At 46.9% G+C, this 24,827-nt stretch overlaps 1 protein-coding gene across 2 annotated transcripts in view; it reads left to right on the top strand.

Annotated features, from left to right (window-relative positions):
• The window catches only part of Ext2 (exostosin glycosyltransferase 2), a 149,683-nt gene that overhangs the window by 83,505 nt on the left and 41,351 nt on the right, over positions 1 to 24,827 (top strand). For both annotated transcript variants that reach the window (XM_076570120.1, XM_006995920.4), the window contains 2 exons: positions 8,475 to 8,664; positions 19,478 to 19,644. In XM_076570120.1, coding sequence (XP_076426235.1) covers positions 8,475 to 8,664; positions 19,478 to 19,644 — 357 coding nt within the window. The remainder of the gene's footprint in view (positions 1 to 8,474; positions 8,665 to 19,477; positions 19,645 to 24,827) is intronic.

Below are 24,827 nucleotides of genomic sequence, written 5' to 3'. Positions count from 1 at the left end.
CTTATGCACACACTTGGCCCTCAAATTAAATAAGGAACATGGTGGTACATGACTAACTTGACCATGTAAATATAGAAAGGTTTCTCTGAGCTGAGTAACTAAGATAGTACCAAATAAGTATTATGGATCAGTTTTAACCTGTTGCTGAGCTGGCATGAAAGGAAGCTGAGCCCCCAAATAAACCAGCCTTGGTGCCCTGAGAGGTACATATCAACTGTTCACTATGGAAATCTATGTTATTTGGTGATTGGAAGATTCCCTGATCACTGTGTGAAATGGGGCATGGAGAACAGTGTTTGTCACCTGTGATTCCCCCTACATCAAGACGTGGAGAGCTGTGTTTTGGTGACATGAAGAAGTGACCTGCCTAGACTGGCCCAGTACTGAGAGCTGCGCTCACAAACCACCCCACCCCATGTGGGCTGTGGGCCAGATTCACATCATGAGGCTAGTCCAAATAAGCTTTTGCGGGGGAACCGGAGAGAGCATGCTGGTGACACTCAGACCCTGTCTTGAGGAATTTATCCTCAGTCTGGGTCTCAATCCTTTCAGTAAAATTCTAGTAGCTCACCATCAGAAACCACAAACTCCTGACGCCCGAGTGAGAGAAGCAGAAACTGAGCTGTTGAGACTTCCAGTTTAGACTAGAGAATTAGATCCAAAGAAGTGGATGGAACGTAACTCCGAGAGACAGGTGAAACTGTGAAGCGCTGTGGAGAACAGAGGTAGACAGCCGACAGACAGTTGGAGCCGCAGGAGAAGAGAAGTAGGAGGCGCTAGAAAAGATGAGGGTTGAGAGTTTGCAGGACTGTTGTATGATGCCAGGCCTCAGACCCAAAAGACCAACAAACCACAGGCAGATTATCCAAATAAAGATGGGTAGGAGGCCATCGAGAGCCCAGTCTCCAAAGAAGAAGATCTCATACATCTAGACGACAAAAAAAAAAAAAAAAGTTTGAATTTGCCCTTGTCACTGTGCTCTCAATGTCTTCAGACATAGAAAGGGAGGCACATGTGGCCAGATGTCAGAAAGAAGAAATGCCTGGAAAGGGCAGACTGGCAGCCACAGTCGTCAGAGCCGACAGTTGTCTTAGTTCTCCGGCCTTTGATCTTTATCTTCCATGTATCTGCCTCGTGTGACATCAGTGAAATTTGGCCCTTGGCATTATTCTTGTTTTCCAGAACAAGCAGTTATTATTTGGGAGGCAGCAGGTTGACTCCAGACTTGTCTTCAAATCCTTCCTCTATGAACTAAGAAATCTTGCTTGAAGATAGACTTGGGCCCATCAGCACACTCTGGAAGAGAGCTGTGGGTAGGCAGGGCTCTAGAGGTTTAATGGTTAAGGCAGCATGGGCCACATTACTGATTGCCCCTTTCATATCTCCCAGTAACCATTAACATAAATATCATCTCACCATTTCAGACAGGGGACACCACCCTTGTGCGAGCGAGTGAGCGAGTAACGTGATGCAAGCTCTTAACCCTCTCAGTGTTTCCTTTGCTTCGGAGGCCTTGGCCCACATCCACCCATAGTCTCTTTGAACCTGGGTGAGGCAGGAAAGGGTTAACTCCTGTCAGTGTTGCCCTTTGACCACTGCAGGATAAGAGGCATGATGAAATACTTTTCAAAGTCTTCTGTGGAAACACATCATGCATAATTGGAGCAAAAAAGAATAAATCAAAGCTTTCTCCCCCCGCCCCTTTAGTCTGGTAATTCATAATTGAAACCACATTGAGGTAAGGGTTGATAACTTCAAAACAACCAACAAGACTGCCCTTTCTATCAAGGTAGGAATAGGTAAGGCTGCTCATTACAGGGGCTCCAGGCTTCTGTGTAACAGCCGGCCGGTCCTCTCTTCCTCTCTTCACTGACGTCTCACTTTTCACTCAGGAAAAGACCCCTGTTTACATCAAATATTGGCTGACTCAAATATCTGTCCAGGTCTCTTGTTTCTGCATGAAGTTAGACAGAGGGATGTAAAGCATCTCTGACATGGTGAGCAATGGGAATTGGGTTTCCAGTGGTCCTTGGCTTCTCCTCTGCTAGTATTGGGATTGGTCAGATTGATGGAGGCCTGTAATTGGTCATGAAATATGGCTTTCTCCCTCCTGATTCTTCCAGTCCCCAAGTGAACCCAGCAAGAGCATTTCAGAATGGCTGGCAAAGGCCATTTTGTTTCTGCACAGTAACCATGATCAAGATGGCTTTCGGCTACCATAATCTTTGAGTCTAAGAACTCCAGGACAGGGCTGCCGAGGGACTGGGACAGCTTCCTCCATGTGCAAGCTAGTCACCTGAGTTTGAGTCTTTTGAAGGAGAAACCATTTGATTGCTCTTGACTTTAATAACCTCAGTCTCCCTTGGCCTCCCTTGCAAGGCATCCTGAAACCTGAGTCTATTAGGAAGGAGCCTAAAGCCTTCCACTGAAATGAAGGCAGGCACTTCCCTCTGGCTGACACTGAGACTGGACAGTCAGCATGGCTATCATAGTCTACTTTAGTGTGGCTTCAGCTTAGTCATGGGAGTTTCTTCGTGGAACTTGCATAGCAAATATCCATTGTAGGGGTGAGACAAGCAGAGTGGAAGGATGGGTGAGAGAAGAGCCAGGCATTTTGGCCAAAGCCAGCGCTTTGTTAAAATAACACCTTCTTCTTCACCCATCTCCTAATATGTCTGAGTGAGCAGTTTCTTGTGAGATTATAGGTTTGGAAATTGCCTTGGTGCCTACCGTCCTAAGTCAGGATGGCTTTGCCTTCTTTCCTGTCCCCACTGCTGGGCACATCTTGCCATAGTGGAGACTTAATCAGCCACCAGGGTTAATTGCCAGCATTGTTTGCTCTTTCCTGGCAGAAGCCAGAGTCTTGAGTAAATTATGGAGGTTTAAATTTGCCTGATTTCCTGCAGAAAGTGGGGTCAAGAGGTCCCAGACTGTAGACACTCTCTGTGACCAGCCAGCAGGGGTCGGTCCTGAAAGGTATTTCAGAGGTGACTAAATGCCATTTTTTGAAATGTCCCTCTCCAGTGGGATATTTCTCTGGGCTTGGTTTGTTGACCTTACCCCAGTAGCACAGAGCTGCTTCTGTGAAGGCATGAGCCCCAATTAAAAGGTGCCTTTTCTCCACCCTGCTCCTGAGCTCCGCAGCCAAATGGGATTCTGTTTAAGGAGGGGATGGCACTTGGTGCAGAAGCCTATAGCTTGCCCCGGTTCCCTACCTGTGAACTTTAGAGGTAGCCATGTTCAGTCATCAGGAAAACACCACTCAGGAGAAGAAAGCCCCCAAAGAAGCATTAAATAAGGCAGTTGTAGGACTGAAAGACCTGTCGTAAGAAGCTTCTCCTTCTCACTCTGTGCCTTCAGCTGATCTGATCTCCCCCTTCACACATCATCCCACAGGACCCTGGGTCCTCCCTGTCTGCAGCACAAGCTCTGCAGTTGGATCCTCCCCTGCCTGTCCCTCCTGCAGCCTCCCTCCCCAGGGGAAGGGGGTGTGGTTGGATCTCTGCTTGCTGAGGTGGAACCCTGTTTGGTACCCTGTGATCCTGCCTGCTGTGATTTATCACTCCACCCTGCTGTCTTTCCCACCGAGTGAGGAATGTGTTCATCTTTGCATCTTGAACCCTGATCTAGGCTTGAAGAATATGATTAGGAAATGTAGACATAAGGAATTTGTTCCTGAAGCAACACTGGTAGGAATAGTTTCTGCATTGCCAACTCACTGTAGCAGACAAAAACACACAGTGGGAGGATCAGTGTATGTTTCGTGTTTGCTTTCAACTAATAGCCATGTATTCTGTCTTAAGTGTTGGCATACACAATCTCATTTAAATATCATTCCGCAGGGAAATAGGTACTGTCACTGTCCCATTCTTAAGGATGAGGAAACAGCTGCTAACAGAAATATGTTTTATGTCATAACACTAATCAATGCCAAGGCTTCTGCTTCATTTAAATATTACAATAAAATCCTATTCTGAACATGGTGAGATTCTTGGAAAGTACTTCTAAGATGAATTAATCAAGTCAGAAACTATTTTAAAACCCGGGCTTCCTGTCTCTGCATAGAGGACAAATGGAGTGGGGCCTGGGTCATCGGCTCTGAGTCTTCTGTTCTCCAGCTTTTTTAATAGCACCAGACACTGTCACAGGCACTGGATCTCCTGCCCTCACAGAGCCTTCGGTGTGGTTAAAACAGAGGCTCAGAAGGGAAAGAACAAATCATGGAAATAAAAATAGTATATTTGGAGGAGTAGCCGGGGTAGAATTCAGGCAAAGCAGGACATTGGGGAATGCTGGGGATGCTGGAGAGGAGGGGTGATTTCACATAGATTCAGTGCTGAGAGAGACCCGAGGTTGCTTAGACTGCCCCTCTTTGGAGACATGTAAAGAACAGCTCTGCAAGATCAGCAATTGACTTCACCTCCCCAGGGTCTGTGGATGCCCAGGACTGTATGCCCCTCTTTTGTGCCAAGTACCACCTCCTAGAAAGGTAACAGCAATGTCATGAGGACTTAATAGAGAAACTGAGGCACAGAAGACATGAAATACTTTGCCCAAGTTGCACAGCTCTTAGGAAAGAGAAAGCCTAGGCAGGTGGAGGCCTTCGGAGTCCCAGACTCACTCCAAATGCGCTGACTCACCCTAGGAGTCACTGAGTGAGCCCTGGCCGTGTGTCCACAGTGGAGTGGTGTCTGTCTCTGATGGATCTGGAGCTCACATGTGCCTCCTTGCTCATCTCAGTCTCCGGAGTTCCAGGAAAGGGCTGGCGAGATTTCAGTCCGCTAAGCTCCTTTCCATCTGCCCCCCATGTGCTGCCTCGCCGCCGGTGCTCCAGCCCTGTTTGGGACACAGGCCAGCAGTATGGGAAATGGCAGTTCTTCCCAGCAAACTGCCCCTTTTCTCCTTCCCTTCCGTGACCACCACTTCCTAAAGACACCCGGGACGAAACCTGTCACCTCACCAGAGAGGGCTCCTTTTCCTGGCAGCACCTTGAAATCAGAGCCAGGTGCCCTCGGGGAGCCTGGGTTTAGTCCAGGGCACCTACCCTCTGAAGCTGGCTTTGCATGTCTCTGGGCCTCCTTCTCTCCATGCTGTGCAGGCGTCCAAGTGCGTTGGCATTCTCCTCCCTCCTCCCACAGCACAGACCTTGTTTTGTGGTTCTAATCGTTTTTCCTTCTGCGTCTGTGGCATATTTACCTTTGTAAATTTATGTGACCACTTTGTCTCAGGGTTGTTATGTGTGGTGTGTTTTTGTATGTACTTTCTGCAGTCAAGGTTCTTGGGGAGAGAGTCTCATTTATTGGCCCAGAATTGATAACAGGGATCAAGCATTTTCAGGACTTCTGTCTTAGTGAGGGGGTAGATATATAGCAAACGCTGGCATCCCTTTCCCCTCCACTTCCTAAAGTCCTACCCAGCTGAGTGTGTTTGTAGAAAGTGGGAGGGGCTGGTGTCCCAGAGTCAAGATACCTGGGCTGTTTAGGTTCCATCACTGACAGGTTAGCTCTTGAACACAATGTGTGGTCTCTAGCCCTGAACATCCATTACCTGTGATGAGAACAACCCTGTCTTGGTGTTTTGAGTTTCAAATGAGCTAAGGGATGTGAAACCTTGTGCATGGCACTTAGGTGCTGCTCAGTGAGTCTTGCCTAGTTCTGCACATTAAGTGGTCTTACATGCTTCTTTTAAAGAGCATCACCCCCTTTTTCTTCTCCATTTCAAACTGTGTTTTTCAAGTGGACCTTAAGGCTTATAATTTCTGGGCATATGAGTAGGGATGGTAATGTCAGAGAATACCTGAGTGGTTCTGGAGGAGTACCTGTGACTTAAGAATAAGGCCACCTGCTAACTTTTCAGTTCCATAGAAGTCAGGACAAGATGAAGGATGAGACTTGAGAGGCAGAGGTAGCAAGATTATCTAGAGTTTGGATTCTTAGCATCAGCCACTGTCCTCAGACTGCAGCTCACAGTCAGTATGATGTCATGGCTCTCTCAGCTGTGAAGTCTAATCATGGCCATCTCTGGCTATATAGGCTTTAATATCCTGGTCATATTAGGGCTGCAGGAATCCCATTCAGACTCTCTGAGTCCCCGTCCCATGTGTACTCCATGTGTTTGTGTACATTTCCTAACCCGCACTGTCACATCTGGCAGACAGCTGTTATCACATGTGGTGATGGGTGTCCATCAGTGGCATAGATGAGATTGATAGGGCACCTCGGGAATCCAGAGTCTAAGGGCTGTAGGGAAGTTTAGGGCAGCCAGCATGGCAGATGGGACTTTCCACATTCTCCTCCCGATGGAAACTGCTGTTCTGGGCTGTTAACATGCTAACATACGATTGTGGGTCTAGTTAATAACACTGATTGTATACTTACAAGTCACTTAGGTGGGAAATGTTGCATATTTTATCATAGTTTGTTTTTAATAATGTAATATACAAGAACCATTGTATTCTGTGTATGTGTGTGCACATAGGGGTGAGAAGGAGAATGGGGTGCACATACCTATTTTCAAATACAGAAGCCAGATGAGGGTGTCAGAGGCGCGTGCGTGTGTGTGTGTGTGTGTGTGTTGTGTGTGTGCGTGTGTGTGTGTGTGTGTGTATGTGTGTGTCTTTATCTCCACTCTGTCTTATGGCCCTGGGACAGGGTGTCTCACTGAGCCTGGGCTCTCCTTTTTAGCTGTCGTAGGTACCTGGCAAGCCCCAGGGGTCCTTCAGTCTCAGTTCCCCACAGCACTGAGCCTACAGGTGCGCATGCGTGTGCCCAGCTTTTTTGCGTAGATTCCAGGGGTGTCCTCATGCCTGCACAGCATCTTACCTACAGAGCCATCTCTGTAGGCCTTGCTGTATTCTTGAAATGGGTGGGATGTAGAGAACATGGATTCTTTCCAAGGAAGCTCTGAAAATGTATAAGATCGTTTTAATAATAGTTTCTTATCTGTCATTAGCAGAACAGAATCCTCACTTCTGTTGTTCTGTTTAAACTATTGAACATTCTAATGGTAGGTAAAAGATTGTATTTTATTACCTTTTCCTCTTACATTCAAAACTCTATTTTGACCAAATTTCTAATTTACGGAGAGATTTTATGACTTGTCTAGTGAATTCCTGTTCAGAACTCTTCACCTTTGCCGAGAGTGTCCCTGCTTCCTCCGTGCAGAAACGGTGCTTGCTTCATTGTTTTGTCGTTTTATTTCTTTCTCTCTCTATTTTATATGCCCCCGTGTTTGTTCTTTCTTGGTCCATTGCAGTCTGAAGCTTTTGCCTCTCCCATCATGTACTGAGACCATGCTTAATTTCTCTGATAGATTCATTTTTTTTCATATTCTGTGGTTTGGAGTTTTTATTCCCCCTCCCACCCGCACAGCCTATTAAATGGATGTTGGATCATCCTGCTTTTTTTCTTCTTTTCTGTCTTATTTTTCCTTTTTTTTTTTTTTTTATTGGCTTGGAATATTTTACCATCTTTTAGCTTAGAAATCTCACCCTTACACACACACACACACACACACACACACACACACACACACACACACACACACAAATCTCTTATGGTTTTTAATATCCAAGAGTTCTTTCCAATGTTTGATAGATATTTTAAAATAAAAGTCGCCGTTTCATGGGTGAAAGCTCTTCTCTCCCTGGGGATATCATTTGTTGTCTTAACTTGGTTCTGTGCATCCATTGTCTGTCTGCTCTGAGCTTTGTCTACTTCTTCGGTCTGTGCCACTGCTGCTGAAGATGTTCTTGAGCTGTCTGTGAGTCTAGAATCTGTTTGTGATGAAGAGGGAGCCGCTAAAAGCTGATCAGAAGGTCTTTGTGGACCGAGTACTGCCTGAGGGCTTCCCTGGGAGCTGGAGGTGCCAAGACAGCCAGCCACATGGCTGGGGACGGGGCAGGGAAGGCAGCTGCAGGGCTCCTCGCTGACAATGGAGTTTTATACTGAGTTTGCCGCCCATGCCTGTGTGCCTGTCTGGAGATCCCGTCCATTTCCACCAGGAATCAACCTGGCCGAGTGGGCGAAAGGGGGGGTGTGTGTGTGTGTGACCTGGAGTCTGACTTCCTGACACAGCTTTTTAACCAGCCTGGCTTTCAGCACCTCTACACAGAGTTCGAGTCCTGAGCGCTGGGCTTCCCCTCACAAGCATACCCCTGGCTGGTACAGGTGGGCATCCCGACTCCGCCCTGTGGCCCGCTCCAGTCCGCTCAGCCTTTCAGCTCTTCTTCCAGCTCCCTGCCATTATAGAGTCATATTCTTTTCTAGTCATCAACTGCCACCTCAGTGGCTTGGGGAGGGAATGGGGGTAGATGTATGCTTTAAATCTGCTGTGTGGACATGTCTTCTCAGCTCAGGTGTTCTGTGCCCTTTTCGGTGACGTCAGACGGTGTGGAGGGGACGCTTGAACAGTGGCTTAGCTCTTACTGGTATTGCCGTAGCCTCTCTGATCCACACCTTCCTGTCCTCTTGCAGAAGTGGACGAGTGTGAGCAACCCTCTCTTCCTCCCGCTGATCCCACCACAGTCACAAGGCTTCACCGCCATCGTCCTCACCTACGACCGTGTAGAGAGCCTCTTCCGGGTCATCACCGAGGTGTCCAAGGTGCCCAGTCTGTCCAAGCTGCTGGTGGTCTGGAACAATCAGAATAAAAATCCCCCAGAAGGTAAGAAGAATGAAGAGGTACCGTGCTTGGGAAAGGCCCATTTAGGGCTTCCCCGCACCCTTTAGCTGCACTGGCTTTGGGTGGATACATGCTCCTGTCCTCTGCCAACAACACTGCCAGGCTCAGGCAACCTGACCCTGCTCTTCTGAGGCATTTCACCCGCAGTATTCTAGGGTGGCCCAGTGAACTCGGCGCCCTGGCATGCTCTGAGCCACAAGCGTTAGAGAGCTTAGGAGTCAAGGGGATCAAAGGCTGTCCGCCTTGGGAAAACAGGCCTCAGCTTCCCTCTGCCATCCCAGCCGATTTGTTTACATGAAAACTCAGTTTAAAGGGCATTAGTTTTCTGCTCCCTTATCTCTGTTCTGATATTGAGCCCTCCTTCAAGAAAACAAAACAAAACAGAAAGATAGCTCCTGTTCTGGTTGGGAGGTCAGCTGCCCAGCCCTTGGAGCCTTGCAGCCCAAAGTGGATTCTCACAGGAACTGGCCAGTTGTGCGTCACTTTGTCCCCTGCCTTGGCCATCCCTGTCGTCTGCCGCAGCAGCCCGGGTTGAGGCCTGTTTGATTAATTGGATTTGTTTTTAATTCGGGACGCACAGGAGTTCTTCCCACCTGCATTTAGCCTCTCATTCAGCCTGTCTGTTCCTGACCCTAATCCCAGGACTTCAAAGCTCCTGCCATTTAGAGCCTATTAAAGCCAGGAAGTTTCTGATGGATTAGAGCAAGGAATGAGTTTGAAGTTTGTAATGTGCACCACTGTCACCGATAAGGTCTAGTTTATTGCCTGACAGTAGTATCTGTGCTTTTTATGGCCAGTCCCTTTAACTGCTTACACTGAAGTCACAATGGCTAGCCCTGGAAACCACCAGTAGTAGATAGAGAGTCCGGGCTGGGAGACAGCCTGTTTCTCTCTCTGAGGCAACTCAGAATTTTCTGGACAAACTTCCAGACAGAAACAGTCACTCAGAGCCGCAGACTCAGGCGATTTTTAAAAAATGTACTTCGTGGCATGTTTAGTCTCTGAAAGAGTCACGTGCTCTTTTTAGGTTTGAGGAGCCACAATTTGAGTAAAATAGCTTTTTAATTTTTTTAAACTTGATTTATTGTGTGTGTTATGATAACGTATGTGTATGCAGGTAACATGTGTGCCACAGCACTCATGTAGAGGTCTGAGGACAACTTTAGTGTGTGTGTGTGTGTGTGTGTGTGTGTGTGTGTGTGTGTCTGTCTGTCTGTCTGTCTGTCTGTCTGTCTATCTGCCATGGCATGTGTGTGGAGGTCAGAACATAACTGGCAGGACTGTGTCCTTCTACCCTGTGGGTCTGGAAGACCCAGCTCAAATGGTGAGGCTGGTGACGAGCACCTTTACTGACTGACCGTCCAGGTGACGAGCACCTTTACTGACTGACCGTCCAGGTGACGAGCACCTTTACTGACTGACCGTCCAGGTGACGAGCGCCTTTACTGACTGCCCGTCTCACCAACTCAAATACCATTTTCACATGAATTCCTGGGATCAAACTCAGGTGGTCTTGTTGTTTAAAAAGGGCTTTTACTTTCTGAGCCATCTCCCTGGCCCACTAAATAGCTCTTTTAAATAATAGCCCTATGTGATGTACAAAGGCATAGCTGCTTTTTTATTATGCCAGGTGGGGTTTTTTGGTTTTTTTTGTTTGTTTGTTTGTTTGTTTTTGGTTTTTTGAGACAGAGTTTCTCTGTGTTGTTTTGGTGCCTTTCCTGGAACTCGCTCTGTAGACCAGGCTGGCCTCAAACTCACAAAGATCTGCCTGCTTCTGCCTCCTGAGTGCTGGGATTAAAGGCATGCACCACCACCGCCCAGCTTTTTTTCTTTCTTTCTGTTTTTTTTTTGTTTGTTTGTTTGTTTTAACCTTGTTAGTATAACATGACCAGTTTTCAGAATGCCTGTTTAGTTTGGCTGATTTTTAATAAGAAAGGAATGCTAGATGTGGTGGAGCACTACTAAAATCCTATCCTCAGTGATGATGATGATGATGATGATGATGATGATGATGATGATGATGGTGGTGGTGGTGGTGGTGGTGATGGTGATGACAGTGATGATGATTAGTGGTGGTGGTGGGGGTGATGATGATGGTGGTAATGGTGATGATGATGATGATGGTGGTGGTGATGGTGATGACAGTGATGATGATTAGTGGTGGTGGTGATGATGGTGGTAATGGTGGTGGTGGTGGTGGTGGTGATGGGGTGGGATGATGATGGTGATAATGGTGGTGGTGGTGATGCTGCAGATGATGATGGAGAAGAAAGGGTGTATGAGGTAAGAAGGTATTGACATAATCTAAGATGGAAGGACAAGGATGACTAGGGAAGGGAACCATAAAAGAAAATTTAAAAGATGAGGGCAGGGATTAGAGAGAGCATCTCTGGGACCCTTGGCTTTGTGAGTTGTAGCTGCCTTTCCCCAAAGAAGTGAACTGGGGGTCCAGGTCCTGCATTGCTAACTGTCCTCCTCTTCACTTACAGAGGACCTCCTGCTTTAAGAAGGAAGATACCCCTTTCACTCTGAATTCATGTGCATGTATTTGCTCCTGTCTCTTAAAGGATGGCCACCCAGCCCCATCCTTCCGTCCTACCCACAAGGCCAAGTACAGACTCTCCTGGCTGGTGATAGAGATGCCAGTGACTGATTGGATCTTTCCACTGGCCAAATATGTATTGAGCTATCACTCTGTGCCCCATAAGCACACACAGTTGTCATCTGTCAGTAAAAAACAACATAGAACATAAAGCCTGCCAGAGAGACGTCTCCTTGTAGCCACTTTGACGAGCTGTGGGTCTGAGTCACTTCCCTGGGGGCAGGTATGAAAGAAGAGGCTGTTCCAGCCTCGGCACTGCCTTTGGAGCAGGGTAGCCCTGTTAATTTTTGGTAGACCATACTAAAATATGGTGGTTAATATTATGACCATGGGTTTAGTTTAATTTTTGAATACTTTGGTTCTAAGGAGGAAAGAGCCTGGTGAGTCCTAGTTTGTGGTGTGTGTCAGCTGGACTGGCTGTTTTTGTGGATAGTTTTAGGTCAGGGCTCTGGCTTCGACCATGTGGTTGTTCAGGGAGAACATGGCCACGTCTAATCTCCCATAGGGTGTTTGTTCAGTTGGTAAGTGGGGCTGTCAACTGTGGTCTTTGTGTCAGTTCAGGCATCAGATTTTTCATCTACGTGTTAAAAAAAAGAAGAAGAAACAGACAAGCTTAAGGCTTTGAATCTTAGAGGTGAATGTGATGTTTTTCACTTTCTCTCCATTTGCTAAGATAAATATTGTGGTTAGCGTGTCTGCTGCTGGGTGGATTAGCGAAGACAGCAATCTACTCCTTCCCAATTTTTTTTTTTTTCGTTTTTCCAATTCAATCAGATACTTTCAACTTTGGGTTACAGTTAAGTCTAAATTGCTAGGTTTAAAGTTTAAATAAATATGTAGGCTAGGCAATAGAATTCCCAATGAGTTTTCGGCACATCATTTTGAGGTGTGTCAAAAGAAAAAAACCACCACCCTCCTCTTTCCCAGCTCTTCAGCTCTAAACTTGATGGATATAGAGAATATTTGCTTAGCCATGCACGTTTTGGCTAGGTGTAATTCAACCTTTAGGGTTTTTGTTTGTTTGATAACTTAAAAAAAAAAAAACAGATTTCTATAGGATATATTTTGATCTTGTTTTTCTCCTTCCCCAGTTCTTCCCAGATCCTCCCTGTCTCCCTACCCAGCCAAATGTATGTTCCTTCTTTCTCTCTTTCTCTTTAAAACAAAAACCAAAACAAACAACAACAACAACACAAGAAACACACACACACACACACACACACACACACACACAAACCCACAGAAACAGAAGTCAAGATAAAAAACCAAAAGACCAGTAAGACAAAAAGTGCTGAAACAAAATAAAATGAGACGAAAGATCTACAAGAATGCCATTGAGTTTGCTTTGTGTTGTCCAGATATCCCTGGGAATGGGGCCTGCCCTGAGTACAGTCTATATACCCAGTGAGACTCCACTGAAGAAAACTATTTTTTTCCTTTGCCAGTGGGCATCAGTTGCAGATAGCCTCTTGGTTAGAGTGGGAGCCTATCTCCACTTCTCCCTCTCAGTGATGGGATCCTGTCTGGTTTGAACCTATACAGGCCCTGTGCATGCTGCTGCCACAGTCTCTGTGAGTTCAGATGTGCATGAGTCCTGTTGTGTCCGGAAGACAGTGTTTCCTTGGAGTCATCCATCACCTTTGTCACAGTCTTTCTCCCTCCTCTTCCACAGGGATCTCTGAACCTTGAGGGGAGGGCTTTGAGGAAGAATCCCATGGAGGATGGAGTACTCTGAAGTCTTTCATTTTCTACATGTTGTCCAGTTGTGGGTCTTAGTTGTGGGTATTAGTTACCATCTGCTGCAAAAAGAAGCTTCTCTGATGAGGGCTGAGCGAGGCACTGATTTATCAGTGTAGCAGTATGTCACTTGGAGACATTTTATTGCTATATTCCTTTAACAGGATAGTAGTATGTGGTTTTCCCCTTGACCTATGTCTTATCTAGTCTCAGGTTCTTGGCTAGCTTAGCAGTGTCAGATACGGATTCCACCTCATCGAGGGGATCTTCAAGCCCATCAGAAAGCAGCTGGTCACTCCCACCACATTTATGCCACTGTTGTGCCATGGTCTCTTGCAGGCAGGTCACTGTTGTAGGTTGTAGAGTTTATGGCTGGGTGACATTGCTGAGTACCTTTCTCCTCTAGTAGTGTGCAGAGTACTTCCCGGTACAGTGAACACTAGTTAGTACAGGTAAAGCTTCTAGATAAACAACATCTAAAAACTATCTGGGATAGCTCTAACCAAGCCAGTAGAAAACATGTAAAATAGAAATTTTAAGACGCTGAAGAAAGAATTGAAGAAGACACCGGAAGATGGAAAAATCTCCTGTGCTCATAGACTAATAGGATTAATATTGTGAAAATGGCCATCCTACGTCTTAGTTACCTTTTTATTGCTATAAAGAGACACCATGGCCAAGGCAACTTATAAAAGGAAGCATTTAATTTGGGGCTCATGGTTCCGGGGGGTTAGGGTAGAGTTCATGACCATCATGGCAGAGAGCGTGGCAGCAGGCAAGCAGGCATTGCGCTTGAGCAGTAGCTAAGAGCTTACATGTTGAGATAACTATATGGCAGAAAGGGAGACAACTAGAATGGTATGGGGTTTTGAAGCTTCACAGTCCACCCCCAGTGACACACTTCCTTCCACGAGTTCACACTTTCTCATCCTTCCCAAACAGTTCCACCAACTGGACATCAAGAGTTCAAACACAGGAACATATGGGAGCCACCACACTACCAGAATCAATCCACAGATTCATTGCAATTCCCATCAAAATTCCAACATAATTCTTCTCAGAAATTCAACCATTAGTCTTAGTCAATTTCAAGTTTGAATTAATGTCAGGAGCAGCTGCCCTCCACCCCCAATTCATATTGTGACCATTACAGTCCTTAGTGGGCAGGGTGAGGATAGCTGTGCATGTCAGGATGGCTAGCTCAGAAGGAGCAGCAGGAAATAGGGTCAATAGCTCCCTTAATTGATCTCAGCTTTGGGATGGGGATGTCAGGTCTTAGGGAAGTACTATTCAAAGGAGCCCTTCTTCAGTGGCCAGTTCAGGGCTTGCTTCAGCCACGCCCAACGCTGCATACCTTTGCCCTTGTTGCAGAGACATTCCCTTTGTTTACACCTCTCCTGATGCTTAGTGTGGGCAAAACCCCATGGGTTAACCATGGACAGGGGATCTCTCTCTTCTTTGGGCTGGAGTAGAGTCCATTTGATGGGCTTAACAGGGTGCCTGGCTCCATTCTTTGTTTTCACAAATTGGGGGGTGGTTTCCCCCATAAATCATACCCTTCTGGTTACAGTGAATGAATAGGTGACATTTCTGACCTGCCTGCTACAGTCACGGGATTAGCCACTGCATCCACGGGTGTGCTGCTCCATTTAGAATGTAAGGGAATAAGGAAAGGAGACCCCGTGCAGGCTGAGCCATGGACTAGACCTGGAGATTTCTTACTGTGACATTGTGACCTCCTGCTTCAACAGGGTCATCCCCATGTCCATCTGTCTGACCTTCCAGTTAGCAGAGAGTCAGAGTTTGCAGGGCTTCATAAGAATCTGTCTGTGAAGATGACGGTGTCATGGTGCCCATAAGGCCTGCTGCCCAGTGCCACTCATGTCCTAAGTGGGGACTGCGCAGAGTGTGTCCCATGTGCCCTCTCCAGTGTCTCATCACAGCCTGTGCGGAAGCTGCTCTCATCCTCATCTTACAAAAACAAGAAAAATGAAGGCCGGATTGGTAATTTGCCTAAATCACAAAGCTGCATGTGGCAGAGGTGGTAGTGAGCTTGGGTCATTGGATGTGAAGGGACAGGTCCCTTGCACTAAGCCTGCCAGTCTGGTCCAGCCTTTTCAGTTCTCCAACCTGGAATTATGTAGAAGAGCTAGATCCAAGTCAGAGACTGAGAGAGAGAGAGAGAGAGAGAGAGAGAGAGAGAGAGAGAGAGAGAGAGAGAGAGAGAGAGAGAGAGAGCTGTTTTGGAAGCACTGGCCTCTCTCCTGTGTGCCCTAAGGCTCCATTCTTCCTCTTCTACCTGTCCTAATGTTTTTCAACACAGACTTTCTAGGGTTTAAATCACACACAGGTCGCCTGTGTTCAGGGCTCTGCTCCTGCACTCCAGTCTGTCTGCCCAGCAGGAGTGCCAGAGCCTGAAGTTAGGACAGCCCTTCTCCAGAACAGGTAAAGAGAGGGCAGAATTCCCTTCCGCCCTGCCTTGGGATGGCAATGCATCATTTAAGTAGAGGCTCCTTTGGTCAAAGCTGAACTGGCTACCCAGATTCCACCCAGAACCGGGGAAAGTGGTCGTGTGCGTTGAAGAGCCGTGACTCATTCTGAGCCTCCATCTGTACCCCATATCATCCTCCTTGGCTTTCATCACTCTCTAAAACTTCCCCATCAAAGACTTTACAGGGGCAAGTTAGCTCTTTATGGACATCGTCTCCAGTGATTCTTTGGATATATATAGGTAAAGAATGTGGAAATGCCTGTGGGGTGAACAAGCTGAACACACTCCCCAAGTGAAAGTCCAGATTCCACCCTGCGCAGAGGTGTGTTTCCACTTAGCGGTAGCAGCTAGCCGCTTTCCTGTGCAGAGAAAATGGAGCTGTTTGTTGCCTTGTGGAATTAACAGGGCCAAAGTTCCACGTCTTCAGTTTCATTAGTCTGTGGGGCGTTTTCAGTCCTGTAGCAGGGCTTCTCCACAGAAGTGGGCACAGTGAGCCAGGAGCATAATCTTAGCACTCAAGAGTCGGAGGCAGGGGCATCACAAGTTTGAGACCAGCTTTGGCTCCATGGTAACCGTGTCTCAAAGCACAAACAGAAGCCTGAGCTGTGACTGTGCCACTGGATGGTCAGGGTAGGTGTTAAATCTAAAATGAACCACCTTGCTGCCACGAACTGGGACTAGGAGAAGTGCTTTGTCTCGCTAATACACCGAGACTTCCATGGGAAAGTGTAGCTACCAGTGGGTGAGGGCCTGCTGTCCGCCAGGCACTGTGCTGCTAAATTCACTCATTCATTCATCCCCACTGTCAAAAAAAGAAAAAAAGAAAGGGGCTGGAGAGATGGGTCAGTGGTTAAGATCACCAACTGCTCTTCCAGAGGATCTGGACTCAATTTCCAGCGACCACATGGCAGCTCACACCTGTCTGTAACTCCAGTTCCAGGGGACCCGACACCCATGGCAAAACACCAATGTACATAAAATAGAAATAAATAATTTTTAAAAATGAAAGAAAGAAAAAAAAGAGAGAAAGAAGAAGGAAGGAAGATAGGAAGGAAGATCACGGGGGGCGGGGGGGATTTGGGAAACCCAGTGTCTCGCTGGGTCTGAGATCGAGTCTGCTCAGGAGTGTAGGGCTGTGGCCCACTGGTTGATGAAGCTTGCTGAGGTGCCACAGACTAGGGTGGCATCAGAAGGACTGACCGGGAAGCTGCCAGGTATTGATACTGAACTTGCTGGAAAACTGGCCAGGGCTTCAGTGGGATCCACTCGAAGCCATCCCTGTGGAGAGCCTTGGCTAAACTATAGCTGGGCATCCCCAGAAGCTGGGAGACGCTCCTTAGGTCTGCCACTCGATCCCTGGGCCTGCCACTCACACTTGCTGCCCACTTGTAGACTACTTCAGGATCAAGAAGTCAAAGAGGCACATCAGAACCAGTGAAGCCTCCTTCCTGCAATACTACTAGCTCCAGTCCCCTCTCCTGATAGAGCATAACATCCTGCCAGTGCGTTCACGGGACCCAGCCCTGGTGTCACAGAGCAGGGCACAATAATGAATCTGAAGCTCTGAGGCAGAAACCTAAGTGGCAAATCATTTCTTGAAGCATGTATGTTCTATAAACCCTGGATCCGGAAGCCCATGCCGTCTTCCAGACTCCAAAATGCTGGCGAGGCTTGTTATTCCTGTTGTACAGTGTGGTACCCAAATGTGAACAGGAATCCGGCACAGCCATTCTCAGTGTGTGAGTCAGGCACCCTACGCGTCCCTGGGGTCCTCGAGGAGTTGAGAGGGTGAAACTGTTTTCCTAGTAGTGTGGAGTTATCCTCTCCTTTCCCAGCTCTCCTTTCTTACAGTGGATGGCAGGGTTTTCCACAGCCCGCATGACATTGCTGCTCTGCCAGCTAATGGCTTGTGTGCATGCGTTTTACAGTTTCCTGATTTAATTTATAGCATAGTGAATAGTGAATATGTGTTTGTATAAATATGTACATATGTATGTATAGTCCATGTAAATCAGACTCCTTAAGGGGTTCTTGATACTTTTAAAAAACGTAAAACAATTCTGAGGCCAAAATGTTTGAAAGCCTTTTGGTCTAGTAGCTAAGGCTAGATCACCTTCTTTGTTGAAGGTGTTTCTTCAGGGTTACAGTGATCTGAGATTTAGTAGCTTTGTGACAGGGATTTTATTTGTCTTAAGTAGGGAATCCGATACAAACAAGAGTCAGGATGATTTTTGGACCTTCAGAGATTTATCCCAGGTTTAGAGAAACAGAACTCTCACACTGCAGTGGACTATGGCCCAGGTCGTATGTGGTCTTTGCTACTCACCAGACTTAAATACTAGTCTTATTGTTTCTTATCTGTGTACTACTGGACAAGTTAACCACCTCTCAGAGTTGTGTGGACACTGCTTTGACAGTAGTCTCTGACCTGTGGAAGGTCATCAGGTGTACTGGATGATGCCACATCTCTGAGAGGTCTAGCTATGCCCACTGAGCAATAAAGTCCCCTGCTCTGCTGGCTCCTGGGAAGGGACTTCCTCAAGATCTCACAGAAAGCTGGCAAGGTTGTTCAGTGGAAAGAAGCCCATCTGCACACACCAGGCAGCCAGTTCAATCCCATACATTCAGTGTGATGTGTATACACACACACACACACACACACACACACACACACACACGCACGCACGCACGCACGCACGCACACACGCGCACACACACACACACACACACACACACACACACACACACACACGCATCCACGAAATACATAAGAAAGCCAAGAGGCAAAAACAAAAACAAAAACAAACAAACAAAAACTAATAGAAAAGGCAGAATTCCCATTTGCCCACACGTTTACCCCCAAATGCTTACTGACAATGTGCCATTTGTAAACATACTTTTTTGGAGTTGGCCATTTTATGCTCTGTGCCACAGGCTTATTTAAAATTGGGGATGTCTAACTTAATGCCTCTCTGTCATATGGGCCCTTTTTGAGACCCCTGGGAGCACCCCAGCAATGTGTTACGTGTTTGTATTATTCTGTTCTGTTATATTCGGCAGAGCTCAGATGCTCAGCATTTTGTCGGACCAGCTTTTCCCTCTGACTTTCCTGCCTTGCTGCTGCTTCAGTTCGGTGACTTAGGAGTAGCTGAGACTAGATCTTCCCAGGATTGCATGGTGGACTCTGGGAAGCAGCACGCTTAGCTTTCCTGTTCTCACTTAACAAATGTGTGAAGAGCCTGGGGTCCGTGGATGTTGGTACCATACCCCCCAACAAAGCGTTGACTCCGTGCTTTGCTAAGTGCAGAATTTACAGCAGTGACCTTACCATTATATTGCTCCAGTCACTGCTCAGTGAAGTGAGGGCAGGACAAAGAGAGTCACGGGTTGTAGTTCTTCTGTACACGAGGAAACCCCACATAAGCAGGCCTAGAAAGCTGATACTTGCTCTATAAATTGGTCGTGCTGAGCAACCAAACCTGGTAAGTCAAGGAGAGAGGGTAAAGTGCTGAGTTAGGAAAGCAACACTCCGCCCATGTGCTGTGCTCCACGGGGTGAGTTCCGTCTGCCACTGGCTGGCCATGGTTGCCGGGGGGACGCAGGCACCCTCATCAGGAGCCGAGTTTCCTAGCACACTTCCGGGCGGTGTTTGAGCCGAGTGCACTGGTGGAAAAGCACTATGCAGAGTGTCTGCCAGGAGAGGGGAAGCTCAGGTGGGAAGGTCCTGAGACTAGTGCCTTGGACTCTTTGTCCTTGTAGCCCCAGTTGGGAATTGGAGCCAATTGAGGTCGTAAAGGTTTGAGGAGGGTGGTGCATTGGTGGGAGCCTCCCCTCACGCAGCTGGTACCTCTGCACTTGAGAGTCCCTGGTGGAAGAAGCTACCCCTCCCTGAGATAGGACAGGATGCTCTGACTCCTCACAGAGCTAGGTGAGTAGTAAAAGATGTCCTTTTATTCTTCTTCCAGAATCCCTCTGGCCCAAAATCCGTGTTCCCTTGAAAGTTGTGAGGACTGCAGAAAACAAGCTGAGTAATCGTTTCTTCCCTTATGATGAAATTGAGACGGAGGCTGTCCTGGCCATCGATGATGACATCATCATGCTGACCTCTGATGAGCTGCAGTTTGGTTATGAGGTGAGGTTCTTTTCAGAAGTCCATTGCAAGGCTAGGCATTTCATTCACATCTAGAAATGTGATTGCTAAACTGTCCTTCATGTGCCTGAGAGTGGGCTGTAAAGCTATCTTTGAAGTCCTGGGGAAGCCCAGGTCCCCGATGCCAACTGTACCCAGTTTTGGGAACTCCCAACAAGAGTCCTGGGGGATATTTTCTAAAACCTGGCTATAGCATTGAACAATCTAATCGATGTTTTCAAGCATAGCATTCCTGTGCCCCCAGCCACCTGGCTCCACAGCAGTAAAAGCATGAATAAGTCCAGAAGTGGCGGCATTGGCAAGCGTTTGGAAAGCAGCCTGCGGATGGCCTGCAGCCTGCGGATGGATGGCCTGCAGCCTGTGCATGGCCTGCAGCCTGCGCATGGCCTGCAGCCTGCGCATGGCTTGCTGTCTGAGCTCTGAACATGGACAGACTGGCTGCTTGTCTTTGTCACTGCTCCTTTGGGGCAGCTGATGGATTAGGCTGAGTTCAGGGGTTAAGCGTGGAGACCAGGAAAGGTCTCCCCAGGGGAAAGTGCCAGAGTTGAGGCTTGGCGCGCAGCAGTGGGAGCTGACGAGCCTGTCAGGGAGGATGTGTGTGAGAGGCATGCTGGCGACAGCAAAGGCCCGTGCTGCAGGGGTCACCGAAGTATCCAACCAAGCCCAGTGGAGGATACAAATCGCTTAGCTCCTGCTGGCACAGGGTACAGTGATGAGATTCATCCCATGGTCACACTGCCTTTGGGGAAGAGGAACCATTTTCTTTGGTTTTCTCAGGACCTGTTGAATTTGGAGTTCTTAAGAAATGTAAATTAAGACAGCATGGCAATGCACATCTTTAATTCTGGCGGAGGAAGAGGTAGGGAGGCAGCGGCAGGAGGATCTCTGAGTTTGAGACCAGTTTGCTCTACATAGCAAGTTAGGGACATCCAGAGCCACACAGTAAGAACCTGTTTTTTAAAAAATGAAAATGCATCCAATGGAGCCCTATTTTTTGCATATATGTTTATTACATAAATTTCTTTTGGCGTCCTTAAAGATTTGATTTAAGAGGGAAGAAAGAGGAACCCACACACATATACTACCAAAAATTAAAAACTAAGTTCACCATTGTGTGTTGCTTTTAAATATAGTTCCATTTGAGTGTGAGAGGAAGCCATTCTGGCATAGATTAGCTTGTGACCCTCTGGTCAGGTCGGCCAGTGAGAAATAGGGGCGTGTCTGGCAGAGCCTGAATTCTTTCATTTTTTGGATTTACTTTCATTCATAGGAAGTGGCTTAGGTCATCATAGCTAGAATATGAGTGACATTTACTGTACCACGTGTACTGGCCAATTGTATGTTCCCTTGACACAAGCTTAGAGTCATTTTGGAAGAGAGAACCTCAGTTGAGCAAATGTTCCACCAGGCTGGCCTTTGATCTAGCTTTGGTGCATTTTCTTGATTAGTGATTGATGGGGGAGGGCCCAGACCACTGTGCCTGTGCCAGCCCTGGCCTCTCGGTCCTACATGCTATAACAAATCAGGCTGAACAGGCTGTCAGGAGCAAGCCTGTGAGTAGCACTCCTCCATGGCCTCTGCATCGGCTACTGCCTCCCGGTTCCTACCCTGACTTCCCTGGATGACGGACTACAAGTTGTAAAGTGGAGTAAATGGTTTCCTCCCCGGGTTGCCTTTGATCATGGTGTTTCATCCCAGCAGCAGAAACCCTAAGACACCATTTTCCCACTTTTGCGGAAAGACGATTGTAAAGTGTTTCTCTAGGCAGGCCAGGGGGGTAGGGCCTCTTCCTTGGTACAACAGTTTCAAACTGTATCTGTTTGCTCAGTTTCTGGGCCAGAGTGAAGTGGGAACGAGGATATTCAGAGATATTGCCCAGAATCGATCTGGTCACTATCTCTGGTTACTGTGAAGGAGGTCTCTTTCAACCTTGAGATGAAACCTACTTCTTAGCTTATTCCTTCATACAATAGCAGTGGCATTCCCCCCCCCCACCCCCCAGGATAAACTTTCATAGTACCCGCCACACAGATAGCTCAGGGAGCACTTGGCGGAAGCCGCGGTAATGCCTTACTATAGGATCCGTACTATAGCTGCGGTCCTCATCGTGATTCTGCCTGGATTCTCCTGGGGTTTCTGAGACTTGTTGCCTGTTGGCTTCTCTGTTCAGAATTTTTCCCTGGCGAGGGTGCTTAGCTGAGTGTGGATTCAGAAGATGGAGAACACTGGTGTTTCTAAGTCCAGCTTCCACTCCAAAGCCTAGAGTTAATTTTCAAGCAGCAATTAGCAGCCTCAACTAAGTAAATAAGTAAGTTAATAAAAATTGGCATCCTAGGGGAATTGTGTCAGAGCCCAGAACCATTTCTTGGCGCTGAGCAGAGTCTGTTGGGTTATAGTTTTGTTAGTTTCTACTCTCCCTCTCACCTGATAGCTCAGGTGTGGCTGTCTTGAAGAAGCTTCCAGTTCCAGGCTAGGTGAGCTAGTACCTCTTAAAAACAAAAACAAAAACAAGGAAATCATTGCCTCATAGAGTTGCTGTTTAGTGCTTCCAGAATGTGAGCACCAGGGTAGCAACAGAAATTCAGCTTCTAGTTCTAGAGACTCAAAAGCAGGTGCCAGCATTGGCTTGCCTCTCTCTAGCAAGGACTTTGTGATTGATGCTGCAATGGGAGGAGCACGTATGGGAGAAGAGATCACATGTCAAAACAGGACGTCAAAGAGCAGTTCAGGGGTCAGGTCTCATAACAGCTCATCTCCACAGAGCTTTGGGACCCACCAGAGTTCCTTTAATTCCTTCTGATGACTGTGCCCCCATTGACCCCGGGACCTCCCACCAAGCCCTGCCTCTTAAAGTTCCCATACCACCTCTGTATTGTTAAACTGAGGGCCAGGACTCCACCATGTGATCGTTAGCAGACATACCATATCCAAGCCATAGCGGCACCTGCTGTGTCATCCCGCCATGCTTCCCACAGCATCTGAGGTCTAGAGTAATAAGTGCCCATGTCTCTGCAAATGCCTGGACACTGATGGTCATAGAAGCTTTGTTCAGTATAACCAGAACCTGAAGAAAAACAAAGCCGGTGTCTGTCAGTCAGGACAGTGGCTAAGTGAGCAGCAGGAGCTGACTAAACAGTAGGGAGGATTTGTTGGGGGAGGAGCTGGGAGGCATTGCAGTGCTGAAGATCTAACCCAGAGCCAGGCTAGCACTCTACCACTGATCTGTATCCCTAGCCTCAGTCATCAATAGAATAAACTGTTGATACATGCAACAGTGTAGGTATTTTTCAGAATAATTATGCCCAGTTAATGAAGTAAGATGAAGAAGAGAACAGTTTATTTACGAGTTCACATGTATGAAATTCTAGAAAATGCTCTGTGGGAACAGAAGATCAGTGGTTGCGTGTCTCTAATCCCCAGTGCCAAGGTTGCAGGCATGTGCAGCCAGGACTGTGTTTGTTTGTTTTACATAAGTGTTTGAATCCAAACTCAGGTCCTCATGCTTTCGGAACAAGCACTCCTACCTGCTGAGCCATAGCTCCAGATTTCTAAAATTTAAATGGGAATACAGTAGCCTTGCAGAAACCAAACCCTTTTTGGAAAATAACACTACTTTAAGACTTACTATGAGGTTGCAACAATCAAGACATTGGTATTGATTCAAATTTAGGCATGTAAATCAGTGAAACAGAATTTAGAGTTGAGAAATGGACCACTGTTGTGTGAACAATCCTGGGGAGACAAGAAACATCTGTTTACCCCAGATGAGACTCCAGCAGACCAAAGTAAGTGTTCCATTCAAGTCTTATCTTGGTGATCTAATGAATTTATTTACTTACAGTAGTATGGGCAACTTACCAGTACTACATTTTAATGAAGAAAATGTCACTGCCCTGGCAACCATTAACTGCCTATCTATTGTGGGAGAGGACAGTCCTCATGAGTCTCTCTCTGTCTCCATGATAGAATGCTAGTCAGTCCACTCTTGTGCAGGTCTTGTGTGGGGTCATCACAGCTGATGTGAGCTCAAGAGGATACAACCAGAGGTCAGTGTTCCACAATCCTGAACACATATGGCTAGGTAATTGTCAACAGAAGAGCCAAGTCAGTTCACTGCAGATCATAAGGTCTTTTTACTCAATGGTTTTGCAGCGTTTTCTTATATATGTTTTTAAAATGACCATACCTTATACTGCAGGTAAATATCTAACTCAAAGCCAGGTAGAGCAGCACATCCCTATAATCACAGTACTTGGCAGGATGGTTACAAATTTGAAGCCAGCATGGGCCTCATAGTGAGTTCCAGGCCAGTCTGGGCTATATAGCAAGACTGTCTCAAAATTAATTAGTTACTTAGTATTTGTAAGTTCCAAGCTTGGAAAATCAAAGTATGGAATACAACTAAAGCAGTACTTGGGAAAATTTCCTATCACTAAATTACAGGATTAGAAAAGAATAAAATCCTAAAACTAGTGACCAAAAAGAAACTGGGAAAAAGTCAAACTTGAGGCAAGTGAGAAAAAGGGAAGGATAAAGGTGAGCAGTGTTCTGGTGGAAGCCCCACCTCTCTGCCCAGACCCCGCCCCTCAGAAAGTCCCACCATACACAGCTCCTCCCCCAGAGATGCTCAAGACCATTCCCACTGGCTATTTAAACTGACCCCCAGAAAACAGACACATGGTTTTTTGGTCTCTGGTCCCTGTCTCCTCTCTGGGGGGCCAGAGAATCACCCAGGAACGCTTTACCCATTAAACCAGGGCATTTTCTAATTCGGTCTGATTTGGTCTGATTTGGATTGCTGTATCGGCAGAGAGGCCTATCGGGGTGCAAAAACTTTTCAAGCAAGTGTTAAAAACAGTGAAGTAGAAAACTGATCAACAGAGGAAATTAACATGTCCCAAAACTGGCTCTGAAAAGACTAACAAAGCAGATTAGCTCCCAAGTTTGGCCACTCAGAAAGAAGAAAAACACAAATTGTCATAATCAGGAATTATAATAGTTTTCATAGTAAATGTTCCCTTTCCTCTCCTCCTCCATCCTCATTCTCTTCCCTTCTTTGTCCCCCTTTCTTTCCCCTCCATTCATCCTCCTCCTGTCATGGAGGACACGAAGCTTCTCTACCACACACCACACACTCCCTGACCATGTCTTGTCCGAGTTCTTGG

Source organism: Peromyscus maniculatus, chromosome 4 (assembly GCF_049852395.1).
Source record: "Peromyscus maniculatus bairdii isolate BWxNUB_F1_BW_parent chromosome 4, HU_Pman_BW_mat_3.1, whole genome shotgun sequence".
NCBI lineage: Eukaryota > Metazoa > Chordata > Mammalia > Rodentia > Cricetidae > Peromyscus > Peromyscus maniculatus.
This window is presented reverse-complemented; position numbering and strand designations above follow the sequence as displayed.